The sequence below is a fragment of the Ochotona princeps genome, chromosome 26, assembly GCF_030435755.1.
Source record: "Ochotona princeps isolate mOchPri1 chromosome 26, mOchPri1.hap1, whole genome shotgun sequence".
NCBI classification, from domain to species: Eukaryota; Metazoa; Chordata; class Mammalia; order Lagomorpha; family Ochotonidae; genus Ochotona; species Ochotona princeps.
This window is the reverse complement of record NC_080857.1, coordinates 6084484-6098926: the sequence shown is the minus strand read 5'-3', so window position 1 is coordinate 6098926 and position 14443 is coordinate 6084484. Positions and strand designations below refer to the sequence as shown.

The following is a 14443-nucleotide window of genomic DNA, read 5'->3' as shown; positions in this document are numbered from 1 at the left end:
GGTTGTTATGAGAGGGGGTGGGGACCCAAAATTGGAAGCAGACAAGGACCAGAGAAAGCTCCTCTCCCTAGTCCTGAAGGAAGTTTACTGTTCTTCTGTTTCTGCGGACCGCTCAGGGATCCTGGTTGTTGTTCCAATGACCTTGGATCCTGCAAGGCAGGATTTGGGCTTCTTCCATCCCATGTGGTAGATCCAAATGGGGGTGGGTGACCTCAGAGTTCTCGGTCTCCGAAGGCACTCCATTTCCCCGTGGTCTCCTTGGCAGTAGGGATGTAGTCCTCGGTGCTCATACTGATAGTCCTTGGTGAGGATCTAGGAGTCTTCAGGTTTGGGATAAAAGCCTCCTTCTGTCTGCCTGCTCCACTCTGGGGACCCCTCCCTGCTCTATGCGCATGACCTCCTGTTAAGAGGTTGTTAGGACTACTACTGATTCCCCCATTTGCCTTTGTAGTTTTGCTATTGTCTAATGCTAATTCGAGTCTGTTGTCTATGAGTTACCAGTTGTGATCCTGATAGGTTATATTTCCCGTCTTCCTCACACCTTCTAGGGCATCACTGAGAAGGTGTAAGGTTGTTGCCAAAAAATTTTTTTAATATAAAAATACTGCTTAATATCACCAACCTTCACGGAACTACATTAATCCACACCACTAGGAAATATTGCCTCATTATAGTTAGAATGGCTATTATAAAAAAAGTAGGAACCCCTGTATGATTAGTGGGGGTGCAAATTGAGGTATCCATGTGGAGGTTGTCCGGGAACAGAAAAGGAGACCCAGTTCCTGCTTTTCTGGGCATGTGTCCACAGGAGAGGAAGGCAGCACACCAAGGAGACCCCTGCCTGCATTCCTTGTTCGCTGCAGCAGGCTTGGTAGTCGCCAGGTCAGGGAGTCAGCCCAGGTGTCCAGCAGTAAACCAATGGACACAGACACCACACAGTGGAGTGAGTCGGGCACGAGTAGTGTGAAATCCCGGCACCCATAATGAAATGGACAGAATTGGAGGTGATTGTATTTTGTAAAGTAAGCCAGACACACAGAAACAAGTTCAACTAATTGTACTCTCACATGGAAATTTAAAGAACTCCATCTGAACTTAGAATAGTGATTAGCGGCATTTGGGAAAGGTATGGGGCAGGAAAGGAAAATTGGGGGGAAGGTTGGATATTGAGTGCCAAAATGGGGTAGAGAGTAGTCCCTCTGTAGAGAGTGCTCCATAGCCTGGTGTGGCGACTGCGGTCCACAGCAGAGTTTTCTATTCTGTCTAAAGAACTGGAGGACAGAATCTAGTAGGTGCAAATACAAGCAAAAGATAAGGAAATGGAAAAACATAAGGTTGACTGTTTCAGTTGGTTTATGGTGTGTGTATGTGTTGAAGTATCTCACTGTACTGTACCCCACAAAAATGTGCAAGGATGTGTTAGTAATTTTTTAAGTTTTTAAAATAAGGGAATAGAGTTTTCCATTTTGAAAACAATGCATATTCATTGTAGAAAATTTGAGTAATACAGAAACTAGAAGGAAGAACAATAATTTGTTATTTTAAGATTCTGATATATTGCCTTTCAAATTTTTCCATATATATGGTTGCTTCTTGCCAGATTAGTGATATTTCAATTTACATGTGATTATTTTTCTCTAGGAGTCATTTTCCTGTATTTTAAACTCACTCAAAATACTTGTTGAATGTTCAAGCCTGTTTATTTTATTTTATTCTTTTGTTTTTTCAAGCCTGTTTTCAGTTTGAAATTTTACTCTTAAGACTAAGGCATTAATGAACATCTCTGTAGAGCTTTTTCTGTTTTTCAGGGGATTTCTTTTGTGTGATTTCCCTGAAAAAATACAATCACTGAGTCAGACAGCATTAATATTCTTTAGTTTTTGACTAATAATAGTATGTGAAAATGTTGTTTCTCTGGATATCTACCAACAACAGTGTTCCAAGTTAATTTTTCATGGTCAACATGTGGGATTACATTTTGATGCGAATTAAAAAATTATTGTAGAATATTTTTCCATGTGTTTATATTAGTTCTGTTTATTCTTTTTAAGTTGCCTGGCTACTGCCTCATCTCAGGTGTATTAATGAGCACAGAATAGCCAGGACTTGATGGAGGCACTCTGATACGGGGGTCGTGGGCATCCCAAGCAGGTGTTTAACCCACTCCACCACAATGCCCACCCCTATGTTTTGTTGTTCCTGTTTGTTGTGAATTGCATGATGTGTCATCTTGACCTTAAGTGATCCAGGTTATGAATATCCATGCGCCTGCAGTTCTAATTCAGGTTCTTTAAAAATATTTGCAACATTAAAAAGTTCACATTTATGGCAAGAAAGTGTACACTTGTGTAATGTACTCTGGCTGTTTTCCTTTTAGATTTTGAATCCACTTGTTTCCAAGGCACAACTTTCTCAAACAGTCCAGTCCCGTTTAGTTAGCTGTAAAATTTTAGGAAAATTGACCAACAAATTTGATGCCCATACGTGAGTATTTGTACTTAATATTTGGCTTATTTTCTGTTCTTTTTGTAAGTGTATAATTACTTTATAATTAGCAGTTGCTTTGGATTTGCAATATTGCATAATGTACACAAGTTTAGCTGTTTTAACTTTATAGAATTCTCAGAAGTTTACTTACTAAGATGCGTTTTGTAACCAGCATTGTGGTGTGGTAGGCTAAGCTGCCACCTGTGACGCTGATGTCCCATATGGGAACCACCAGTTCATGTTCCAGCTGCTCCACTTCTGATCCAGTTTCCTGCTGGGAAAGCTTGAAAAAAGGCCTGTCTGTTGGGGTCCTTTGGGGAGGGAAACAATGGATAGAAGATCTTTCTCACTCTGATTCTTTCTTTCTGCAACTCTGCCCTTCAGATAAATAAATACATTTTTAAAAAGGCATTTTTCTCAATCTTATGGCTTTTCAGAATTACCATTTTTTTTCTTCCCATCCCTACCCAGTGTATTTTTGAAGATACTCTGGGTATCTTCATGTAGACTTTCCAGATTAGTTAAAATAGCAAAGGTAGAATTCTGTTTTTTCCCATGTTATTGTTATAAGTTCATTATTTCTAATAACTTATCTTTTTGAGGTTTTATGGAGGATGTTTAAAGTTTGCATGCTACTCTCAGGTGACTAATGTTAGATGACATTTAACAGAAGGTTGTGTTTTACGAGAATAAAGTACAGAATTGAAGATTTTTTGATTGATGGTTGGTAGAATTAAATACTCCACGAAGATGGCCTTTCATTTTAGTTGTAGATTTAAGTGCCAACCCAAAGTTAACTGTTGTTTTTACAAGACGTATGCAATTTATAAGTGGATGATGATAGCATCTAAATTTAGTAACGTGTAAAAATACGTTGTAAGCTATAAATAGGCTGTTGTTAAAATTTGTTATTGTTAAGGTAAGGTTTTTGATGTTGATTTAAAACACTCAGTTGCGTTTTTCTTTTTTCCCTTCACTCAGCATCAAGAGAGAAATCCTGCCCGTGGTAAAATCACTCTGTCAAGATGTAGAGCATGAAGTTCGATCTTGCATGTGCCGGCAATTGGAGAATATAGCTCAGGGTGTTGGGTGAGTACACCGATGCCATCACTTTACATGCAGACTGTCAAACAAGCGTGTCTTCTCCCTGTGTTCTACAACAAATGAAAGTGCATTCACAACGACAAACTCACTGTGCACACAGATCCGCAGCAGCTTTATGAGCAGTCCGCACGGCTGTCAGCCTGCGAGTGGATAAACCAGTGGTATGTCCATTTAGTGGAACACTGTGCATACAAGGTGCTTTGTGTAAATCTCAGATTCAGTATGTTAAAGGAAAGAAGTCAAACATGAGAGACCATTTACTGCATGACACATGCAAGCTCACAAGTAGTGGCTAAAAGCTGACCTGTTAGAGAAGACTGGAACGTGGCAAGGTGACGGAAATGCTCTGGCTTGGTCTTGGTGGTATTGTCCCAAGCATTTCACAGCCGCCAAAACTCATCCATAAATGGATGCTTTGTTATGTCTTTTCTCAATGTGAAGGGTAGAAAGATAGAGAAAGAGAAAGAGAAATATGGAGTGAGATGTTTTGTGTGTTGGTTTACTTTCCTAATGGATCCATCACCTAGGAGACTGGAACTCAGGTCTCCTCTGTGGGTGTAGGGACCCAAGTGCTTGAGCCATCATCCGCTTCCTGCCAGTGTGTGCATTAGCAAGCTATATTAGAAGCCCAGGCATTGGGCCCGGTGGCGTGGCCTAGCAGCTAAAGTCCTCACCTTGAACGTGCCCGGGATCCCATATGGGTACTGATTCTAATCCCAGCAACTCCACTTCCCATCCAGCTGCTTGCTTGTGGCCTGGGAAGGCAGTCGAGGACAGCCCAAGCTTTGGGACACTGTACCTGCTTGGGAGACCTGGAAGAGGTTCCTAGTTCCCAGCTTTGGATCGGCACAGCACCGGCCGTTGCGGTCACTTGGGGAGTGAATCATCGGACGGAAGATCTTCCTCTGTCTCTCCTCCTCTCTATATCTGACTTTGTAAAAAAAAAAAAAAAAATCTTAAAAAAAAAAAAAAAGGAACCCAGGCATTGAACCAGGCATTCCAATGAGGAATGCGGGCATCCCAAGTAGGAATGTGTCTACAGCCCCAGATGCCCACCCTAATAAGTATATGCTTTATTTTTTTAATTAAAAAAGATTTATTTATTTTTATTGGAAAGTCAGGCAGAGAGGAATGATCTTCCATCCTCTGATTCACTCCCCAAGTGGCTGCCAAAGGCTAGAGCTGAGCTGATCCGAAGCAAGGAGTTTGGAGCTTCTTTCGGGTGTTCCATACAGGTGCAGGGTCCCAAGCTTTGGGCTTTGCTTAACTGCTTTTCAGGACCACAAGCAGGGAGCTGGATGGGAACTGGGGCAGCTGGGACACAAACTGGCACCCATATGGGATCCTGGCAGATGCAAGGTGAGTGCTAGGCCCAATTATATACTTTAAATAACTAATAAATGTGATTTATTTTACCTCTAATAAAATTATACTTAGTGTTAGCTGTAATAAAATTGTACTAGGGGTTGGGTTATGGCAGGGTTGTTAGGCTTCCACCTTTAATAATGGTATCCCATATGGCTATCCCATATTGGTTCATGTCCTGGCTACTTTATTTTTAATCCAGCTCCCTGCTAAATGCCTAGGAAAGCAGCAGAAGATGGCCTAATTCCTTGAGCCCTGAATCTCTATGGGAGACTCAGAGAAAGCCAGGAACCAAGCTTTTTCTGGGTTTCCCATATGGGTTCAGGGTCCTAAGAACTTGGTCATCCACTCATTCCACTGCTGCTTTCCCAGACCATAAGCAGATAGCTGGATTGGAAATGGAGTTGGGACACAAGCTGGCATGTAAATGGGATATCTGCACTTGGAGGTGGAGTGTTAGCCAGTTAAGCCACTGTGAATGCTCCAGAGCAGCAGATTTTACAAAGAGAGCAGAGACAGATCTTCTGGCTGCTGCATCACTCCTCACATGACCGTATGGCCAGAGCTGAGCTGATCTGGAACTGGGAGCCAGGAGCTTCTGTGGGTGCAAAGGACTTGGGCCATCCTTTGCCACTTTCTCAGTTCATAAACAGAGGGCTGGATTCAAAGTGGAACAGCTGGGACAGAAACTAGCACCCATAATGGATGCTGGCACTGCAGGGCGAAGGATTAGCTGGCTACACCACTGCATCAGGATAAATGGAGCTGTCTTCCCAAGTATTTAACATTTCTTTACAGTGAAAATATTGTAAATTCTGTGTTCTAGTTTGATGTTTTATCGTTCATATTTTAACTTCATTTTTAGATGGAACATCTAGTGTCATATATTATTCTTTTATATAGAGATTAACTGTTATAATATCATTTTTTATGAACTAGAAAATAGTTTGTGTTGTGAACCAGGTAATAATATTTTATTTGGGTTTCTACAGTTATTTGTGTTTTTTTTCTAAGTAATCCAAATCATTCATTAAAGTTGCTTAAAATTAAAAATTGCATGCCAGTTCATACAGTTTAAATACCTGGTCCTTAAGATCTTTGTGGGCAGCAATACATGCAGGGAGGAATAGAATCCATGTCAGTAATTATCCGTTCACTATCTTTGTTTGTGTTGATGTCATTCCTAACCCGAGCAAGATGCTAGAGAGCTGGAACCATTGCCTCTGTGACTTCTAACATTTTCTGCAGCTCCCAGCAAGTTTTGGTTGGAAGTGTATTGATTTGGTTTATTTTTTTTCTGTTGCTTATTGTGCAGGACAGAACTTACAAAAAGTGTAGTGCTCCCTGAATTAATAGAACTCTCTAGGGACGAAGGCAGCAGTGTGCGACTGGCAGCTTTTGAAACTTTGGTTAATCTGCTCGAAATTTTTGACGCAGGTAAATGCTCACATGGTGCCTCTTTGCAGCTTCAAGCAATGTTCGCATATGTTTTGTATTATAAGAAGAAAGTTAGGATGTGTGAAGTTTTATGATAAAGTGTTAAGCTTGCATTCCTCTCTGTCGCCACGATTCTTCTTTTGGTATCTTCTCTGTTCCTACTTTCACTCTAATGATGTTTAGTGTTGCCATATCTTATGTACCTCTCTTTTCTCTCATCAAAATTTAACTGACTTATGTTTAGGACTAAGAACTTGGTTTGGGAGTTACCTTTTAAATTTCTCAACTGTTTGACATGAATAAAAAATGTCTAAATGAATTTCCTCTGCTTAATAATGCTAGAAATCTTGTGTTTGTTGAAGAACTTTGGTGTGGGGTGTTAAGTGGGGTACATAGGCAGTATTTCTTAGCATCAGGCAGGGAGAGTCTCAAAGGCACTCAGCTACTGTGTATGAGCAGATCTTTATGCATGTTGGATGTTGGGTATTCAGTAATTATAAGCACTGTGATAGGATGAAATGAAAGTGTCAAGCACTTAAGACCAAGCTACTGTGTAGTTACAGGATTATGTTTCTGTTTACTTGGATTGTCAGTGTTTTAATTAGATAATACATTCGCCTCTTAAAGGTCATTTTTATTGGACAGTAATTGTGTAGGGATGTTGCAGAATACATGTTTAGCCACCTTGAGGAATTGGTGGAGCAAAGCTGCAGTGCTGATCAAAGAATAAATGAATCTTACTGTTCCCTCATGGTGGGGCACCCCTAAACCAGGAACCTGCCATCATCTTGATCTCTTTCCGGTCACTGCCCCACAGCTTGGGGCTCACCATGTGTCCTGACTTCACGCTCCCCTTCCTTCTGCTCCTACGACCTCTGGCCTCACCTGCAGTCAGCAGCTTCTCTCCTGTGGCCTTCCCCATGCTCTTGGTTCTCCCTGATGTTCCTTTCTCTGTGCTTCTTCCAGCCAGCTTCTCCTCCCAGTGTCAATACACTTTGCTCTCTGATGTCTTTCTAAACCTCCTATACCAGCACAGTTTGCCAACCTTTTTTTTTATAAATAAAATTTACTGAAGCATAGCCAAACTCATTTGTTTATGTAGTGTCTGTGACTGTGTTTTCTCTATAGGGAGATAGTTGAGTGGTGGCCTGCAAAGTGTAGAACTTTGGGGGGAAAAAAGTTTGCAGATTCCTGCCTTATATCAATTGTTCCAACAGTGATAACATTACCTTTTCTTTTGCTGTTGGGCCCTCTGCTGGTTTAGGTTTCTCAGTTTCAGTGACACGTTTATTACTGATCTCGTTACTCCTGTGACTTTGTATAATACTTTTTTGGTAAGACATTCACTGCAGGTTGAACAAATACACAAACAGATCCCACTCTGAAAAGTGATGATGAGGGTGAACAGTAACAGTAGCTTTAATCCGCCTGTTGCAAAGCCTTCCTCAGTATTTGTTAAGACACTTGATAAAGTAGTGATTTATTTGGGATGTTTAATTGCTCTGTGGAAAATTTAGATCATATTTATAATTAAGTTTTAAATATTGTTAGTATGTCAGGTACTTATGAGCTGAGCTGATGTAGTGAAAGATTTAGCTTCTAAAGGAGGAGTCATCAAACAAGAAAACATGATCAAGTTCAAGGTAGAGAACATACCGTGAGCTCACTGAAACAATAGTGTGAGCTTAAGCCACAGCGTGGTATGAGAACCAGCATTTCACCCACATCCTACTCCTCTACTTCTAGTAGGAGTTAAATTTTCTTCCAGTTATTCGGATCAGAATTGTGTCATCTTAGGTTTTTGATTTGCAATACTCACTCTTGATTTCCTGTGGCCCTGTATGAAGTGCAAGCCCCTTAACCGGACATTGAAGTTCCTGACAGTTCCCGCCCCTTTCCTACCCCTTCCTCACCACCCATCTCCATCATCATTGTTGGTAGATGTTTCCTGGTACCCTGAGGCTACCTAGTAATTGTTCTTTGTGAAATCTATTTGTGTATTAGTTTCTACTTGTGCAATGTGGACAGCTCAATCTAAATTATGTGTTATTTTGTTCTATTTTCCAGATGACAGAAGTCAAACTATACTTCCCTTAGTGAAATCATTTTGTGAAAAATCTTTCAAAGCAGATGAATCAATTCTCATTTCTTTATCTTTCCATTTAGGAAAACTATGCCATGGATTATATGGTATGATATATCCTAAAAAATTTAAGGTTGTGCTCAATTTTTTCCCTTTTTCTTCTATGTTAGCAAATAGACTTTAGCTCTTAGTTGTAAAACCTTTTCTTTAAGTGTATAAAATCTTACAAGGTCTTGGAACTTGGATGGAGTAATTTAGACTACATTTAGGAATAATATTTTTACCAGTTAAACCTATTTGAAAGAAATTAATTATTGCCTCTTGATTTTTTAAATATTTATGTACTAGCTGGTATGTGTTAGTAGAAGTTCAGGTATTGATCAGTAGCAAGTGTACTATTTAACCATTTGTTGGACAATTAATATAAGAAATTTAACTCAATATAGAAAAATGCCTGTAACTCGGCATTTTGAGCATATTACTGAGTTCTAAACTTGCTACAATAAAGTGAGAATTAAGTTATAAGCTATCTAGGATAGCAAAATATTTTATTGATGTGAATTATAGACATTAGTAGACTCTAAATATTGCATTTCAATGTTTATGAGTTGTTAGCTCCTGGAGGTAGTTAAGGAATGTGTAACCATTGCATTGTTTTGAACCCGCTGGGCCGCCGTCCACATTCAAGTTGTAAGCTCCTTCTCTGCTCATGCATACATGTATTTTTTCAGACAATTTTGTAATATTTGCCAGAGGTAATTAGTTATGTATATAAATTGGCACACATGATAATTATAGTGACTTGGTGGTTTATAGTATCAGGCCTGTTACAGAGATTAGTAAGAATATAGGCCTAATTTCTGCATTACAGAGTTTACATTTTTGAAATTAAAATAGTATTAAAGTTAGCATTACATTTGATTTTTTGGTAACATTTATTCTCTCAACTGCTGTATTTATTAGCAATATATAACAAGTTATTTAACTATTTGGTTTCACTATACTTTCATGTTCTTTTCTTAATTTTTGTTTTCAAATGAAACAAGAGTTTCATATTTGTTTTAGGAATTTTTACTCCAGATCAACACTTGCGATTTTTGGAGTTTTATAAGAAACTTTGTATACTGGGTTTGCAAGAAGAAAATGGACACAATGAAAACCAGATTCCCACCCAAGTCCTAGAACAGGAGAAGAAATATGTATCAGTACGGAAGAATTGTGCTTATAACTTTCCGGTAATGAACTATATATCTCCATTTACTGGGCAGCTTAACTATAGCTTTACAACATGTGATTGAATAGCATTAAATATATTGTCCTATGTGACTCTAGCTGCTTACCACTGTGTCTGGTACAAGTAGCAGGTTCAAAGTAACTATTTGTGAAATATATATTTCTCTGTGTAAATTGAAATTATGTGCATACATTGATATCTTCAAGATTTGATTTCCAATTAACTTAGGATTCAGAGAACATGATTCGTGTTTAAATGAAATGATTCTCCTACTAGGTATTGATGCATGTTCTCTTCTCCCATTCATCTCCTCTCCACCTTCACCAGGCCATGACTGTTTTTGTTGATCCCAAAAACTTCCACATGGAACTCTATTCTACATTCTTCTGCCTTTGTCATGACCCTGAAGTGCCAGTCAGATACACTATTGCTATTTGCTTTTATGAAGTAAGTCTAAAGAATTGATATCCCTTTTCATTTGTTGTTATTTTCATAGTGTGCTAGATGCTATTTTGGTACTTTGTATGCTTCTATTTACAGATTTATTGTAAGGGTTCGACTCCGTATCTCTTGCATGTTTTGGTGTTAAATCTTATTTTAAAATTCCTACATTTGCCTTCTCTTTTTAGTATGTTTGCAGAATTCATTACATAATACATTATGTTCATTTATTTATGAATGCATTTGTTTAGCATATCTATACTAAGCATTTAAGCTAGATGTTGTATCTATATGGGTGTTTCTCATTTGGAAGTAAGGTCAGCTTTCCTGTGCTTTGTAATAATTAAACTTTGCATCTAAATCTAAGCACTTTAAAACAAATGGAAAATTGAGATGAATTCTTTAAATGTATTTTTGTTGCAAATGGATTGCATGTAGTTGAGTATAGCTCTTAGCTTCAGCTATTACAGCTCTTCATCAGATAAGAGCAAAAGTGAATTAAAACTTTTGTGATGAGTATAGTTAGCTGTTAAACTCTTGAGGTTGAAATGTAGAACATGTTTTTATGCAATTCTAATAAGCACACATGTATTATAGTTGTAGTTAACATGGCAGCCATTGCTCGCCAGTTTTAAAGCTGTCTCAGAGTAACTCTTTAAGTGGAATAATAAAATCTCCACCTTTTCTCTGAGCAGCATCATAAAATCTTATTCTCAGTAGATTTCATCTCTTCCCTAATACTGTGCTCCCCTAGTATGATATGAAGTAAACTAAAAAAATGGTTATATATGCAACTACTTTTTCTAGAAGTCTGGCTTTATACATGTATTGTAACCTAGTTTTATTGTCGGAAAAGGATGCATTTTTTTCAAATTAATATTTTAACTTTACATTTTTAGTTGTCTCAAGTCTGAGGGATTTTATCACTACATTTTAGGTATCTAAACTTCTGAATTCTGGAGTATATTTAATACATAAAGAACTAATAGCATTGTTACAAGATGAATCACTGGAGGTAATATCTTCTTACTCTGCTTTGTACTTCTTTCATGTTAAGTTCACATAGGTCAGGGCCATTTTCCTCAGCTCTTGGTAGTTGCATATTCTTTCAGCTGTGACAGAATACTGGAAAGGTCTTTTAAAAAAATTAGGACTTAAAATATTCAATTAAAAATGTATGTGTATACATTTCTATATATACAAACAGGTAAAAGAGTACCTTTAATTCCTATCACTGTTACTGTTCTGCAATTTTTCCATTTTATATTTCTATATAAATCTTTTCTGTTTCTATATAAATGTGAATGTATGTCCATGTGTACACCTTGGTATTGTTTGGGGATTACTTTACCATCTACTGTATAACTGTGAAGACTTCTTGAAATACTTCATTTTGATATTGTATTTAGTATATACCATTCACTTGAGTGACTCAAGTTGCCATAGTTCAACTCATCAATATTTTGATATTGTTGATTGTATTATCTGATTTAAGTCACCTTTGAAAGTCAGGAACTAGTTTTAGAGTGTATTAGTTATAGAAGCCGCGGTGTCAGATTAGACTGAACCATATTGAGATGGATACACTTTTTAATGGTAGCTTGATCAAGACTTTTCTAGCAAGGAGATTATAGAATAGGGAAGCTGGAATTAACAAAATGCATCTGGTACACAACACTATTTCTTTGTAAAAACTGCCATGTTGAGTTGGCTAACCTAGAACACATAGGTCAACGTAAGAGTAATCAATATCTTTGTTAAAAGGTACTAGATGCTCTGATAGACCATCTTCCGGAAATCTTGGAGCTTATGTCTACTGGTGGGGAAAGCAGTGTGCAGGAAAATAAGGTAAACACCTTGTCATCCAAAAGCTTTACAACGATGTTTTTTCCTGCCCTGCAGGGCAGTGGTGCAGTCAGTGAAGGAATGTGTGGAAGACGGTTCAGATGGTGCTAGCCATGTGGCAGGTGCCCAGTGCAAGTCCCTAGCGGCTTGTGCAGCTTGGATTTCCTCTGTAGTTCTTCATGATTCTTCTAGCACCAGCATTCTTGGAAGTTCATGTTCACTTCTTTGGTGTTCATTGTAGTAATGATTATTCCAGAACAAAAAATGAGGACAGAGGGCCTGAATTTTGTCAGGTCAGAGCTTGCTGAGAGCAACATGTAATGTATTTAGCAATGATCAAAGGAGTTGCTATGAAAAGTAGTCTTATGGGAAGAATAATGAACCCCAGTTTCTAGTTCAAAATTTGGTTTCCATAAATTTTGCTCACCAAGTTTCAGAGAGTGATTTGGTTTTACCAGGTAATTATTTCCCTGTTATAACTCAGAAGCTTTTTAACCTCAGAAATGAGCAGAATTCGTCTCCTCCTCAATGTGTTATGAGAATGAATAACTTTATTGAATGTTGCAGGTTTGGTTTGCTTAATTATCATTGCCCCTTTTTTCAGCTGTCGGCTCTGCCAGACTTGATTCCAGCACTTGCTGCCGCGGAACAGCGAGCAGCAGCCTCTTTAAAATGGAGAACTCACGAGAAACTATTGCAGAAATATGCCTGTCTGCCACACGTCATATCAAGTGATCAGATTTATTATCGTTTCTTGCAAAGAATGTTCACAATCATGATGACAAATGTAAGCCCTGCAGCTTCCTGTCCTCTCAGCTCGTGGTTACTTTGGGGGTTGCCCGACTCTGCATGGTCTCACGGTGGTGCAGCACGTGGGTTCGTCCTGTTCTGTAGGAGGACACCGTTTTCCCTGCTCGTGGAGGGGGGAGCTCGGCCCCCTCTGTGCTCCTCCTCTGGTCCTCTGTGTGGTCAACTCCTGCCTAGGTGGAGCGAGAACAGGCGGTGCTTCCGCTTGCCCTTGTTAACATGCTACCCGCCGGGACAGTGTAAGCAGATGAAAGAGGAAGTTGACAGGATCCAGGGATCTGGACAGCAAATAATTTCTGACAATAGCGTCCTTATGAATGTTGCATTTGCATGAATAAACCAAGCAGAATGTTTTGCTTAAAGTCAAGCAGAAAATACTGGTGATTTGTTTCAGCAGTTACTGAACTGAGTGGTACTATGTGTCAGGCACTGTTGTAAGAGGTGGAGAACTCGGAGCTTGCACTTGCAATCTGTAGAAGTGACAGCAGGATTGATTTTAAGGGAGTTGGAGGTGAACTACACTAGCAGGTGCACGTAAGCGCCACGCGGCCTGATCTTATTTGTTGGGTTCAGCCTAACATTTATGAAGTATGTTTGTACTTAGGAGGCTAATACATAATTATTCCATATTTTTAGCTTCCCTTATTGAGAAAGAGAAATGATTTATAAATAATAGAGGGTGTGAATGAGTGCTTTTTGGCCTTTTTTTTTTTTTACAAGAACCTAATTCCACACTGTAAAGGAAGTGCCTGCTGATTGTAGAGCAGTTTTCAAAGAGGAGACACATATGGAAGAACTGATTTTTAGTTCCATACTTAATGATTTCCACTCTTTTTCTTCAACAAAATATGTTGTTTTCTTGCTGGAAACAACCAGCATTCTAGATTCCAGTAACAAGCAGTGAACATGAGACACAGGATCCATTCTCTGAGGATTTACATTGTATTGGAGACATACAACAAAACTAGTACCCTTTGATATCTAGTCCATGTTGAATTTTGTTAGCTATCCCCCAAATCTGTTTTATGATTGCTTTATTCCATCTTGGATCTAAAAACCTTGCTTTTGGTTGCATCTCTGAATTATTTTAATGTAAGCGTTTGTATTGTTCCACCTCTTTTCACTTGTTTGTTTGTTTTTGTAACACTGAGTTGTGAAGGAGACTAGGCAGTTGCCCTGTAGGATATTCCAGGTCTTTCTATCTAAGTGCTCATCTGTTCTCTGTATTTCTTGCAAGCTGCAACTTTGAGCTAAAGGACTGTGAGATTTTGCTTAAACATTTTGACAGGAATACCTCGTAAGCACTGCTGTCTAGTTTATATTTTACCCGTTTCAGCCGTTGTCTCACTAGCAATGCGCTGGGAGGGTTCTGTTGTGGCAAAGGCCTTTTGGGTTTGCTGCGGCTGCCAGCTTTCTCCCTGTGCTCTGCATTTGAGCCTGCAACTGACAGCTCCGCAGGGGACACCCTGTGCCCACTGCTTCTAATGGTCATCGCTGATTCTTGATTTCATTAGAACCGACAAAAGGACAGTTTTAAATTCCATTTTTCTTGGGGCATTTTTGATGGCATTCTTGTGGGAAAATGTGTTTTCCATCAGGATGTGGGTTATTTGATTACTGTGAGGTATATTTTGTAATAT

At 38.9% G+C, this 14443-nt stretch overlaps 1 protein-coding gene across 5 annotated transcripts in view; it reads left to right on the top strand.

Annotated features, from left to right (window-relative positions):
• Nucleotides 1–14443, top strand: part of PPP4R4 (protein phosphatase 4 regulatory subunit 4) — an 82127-nt gene that overhangs the window by 39024 nt on the left and 28660 nt on the right. For all 5 annotated transcript variants that reach the window (XM_058655275.1, XM_058655274.1, XM_058655272.1 and 2 more), the window contains exons 6-14: nucleotides 2378–2484; nucleotides 3469–3576; nucleotides 6272–6393; nucleotides 8461–8583; nucleotides 9542–9711; nucleotides 10038–10157; nucleotides 11089–11166; nucleotides 11916–11999; nucleotides 12601–12783. In XM_058655275.1, the coding sequence (XP_058511258.1) occupies nucleotides 2378–2484; nucleotides 3469–3576; nucleotides 6272–6393; nucleotides 8461–8583; nucleotides 9542–9711; nucleotides 10038–10157; nucleotides 11089–11166; nucleotides 11916–11999; nucleotides 12601–12783 (1095 nt within the window). The remainder of the gene's footprint in view (nucleotides 1–2377; nucleotides 2485–3468; nucleotides 3577–6271; nucleotides 6394–8460; nucleotides 8584–9541; nucleotides 9712–10037; nucleotides 10158–11088; nucleotides 11167–11915; nucleotides 12000–12600; nucleotides 12784–14443) is intronic.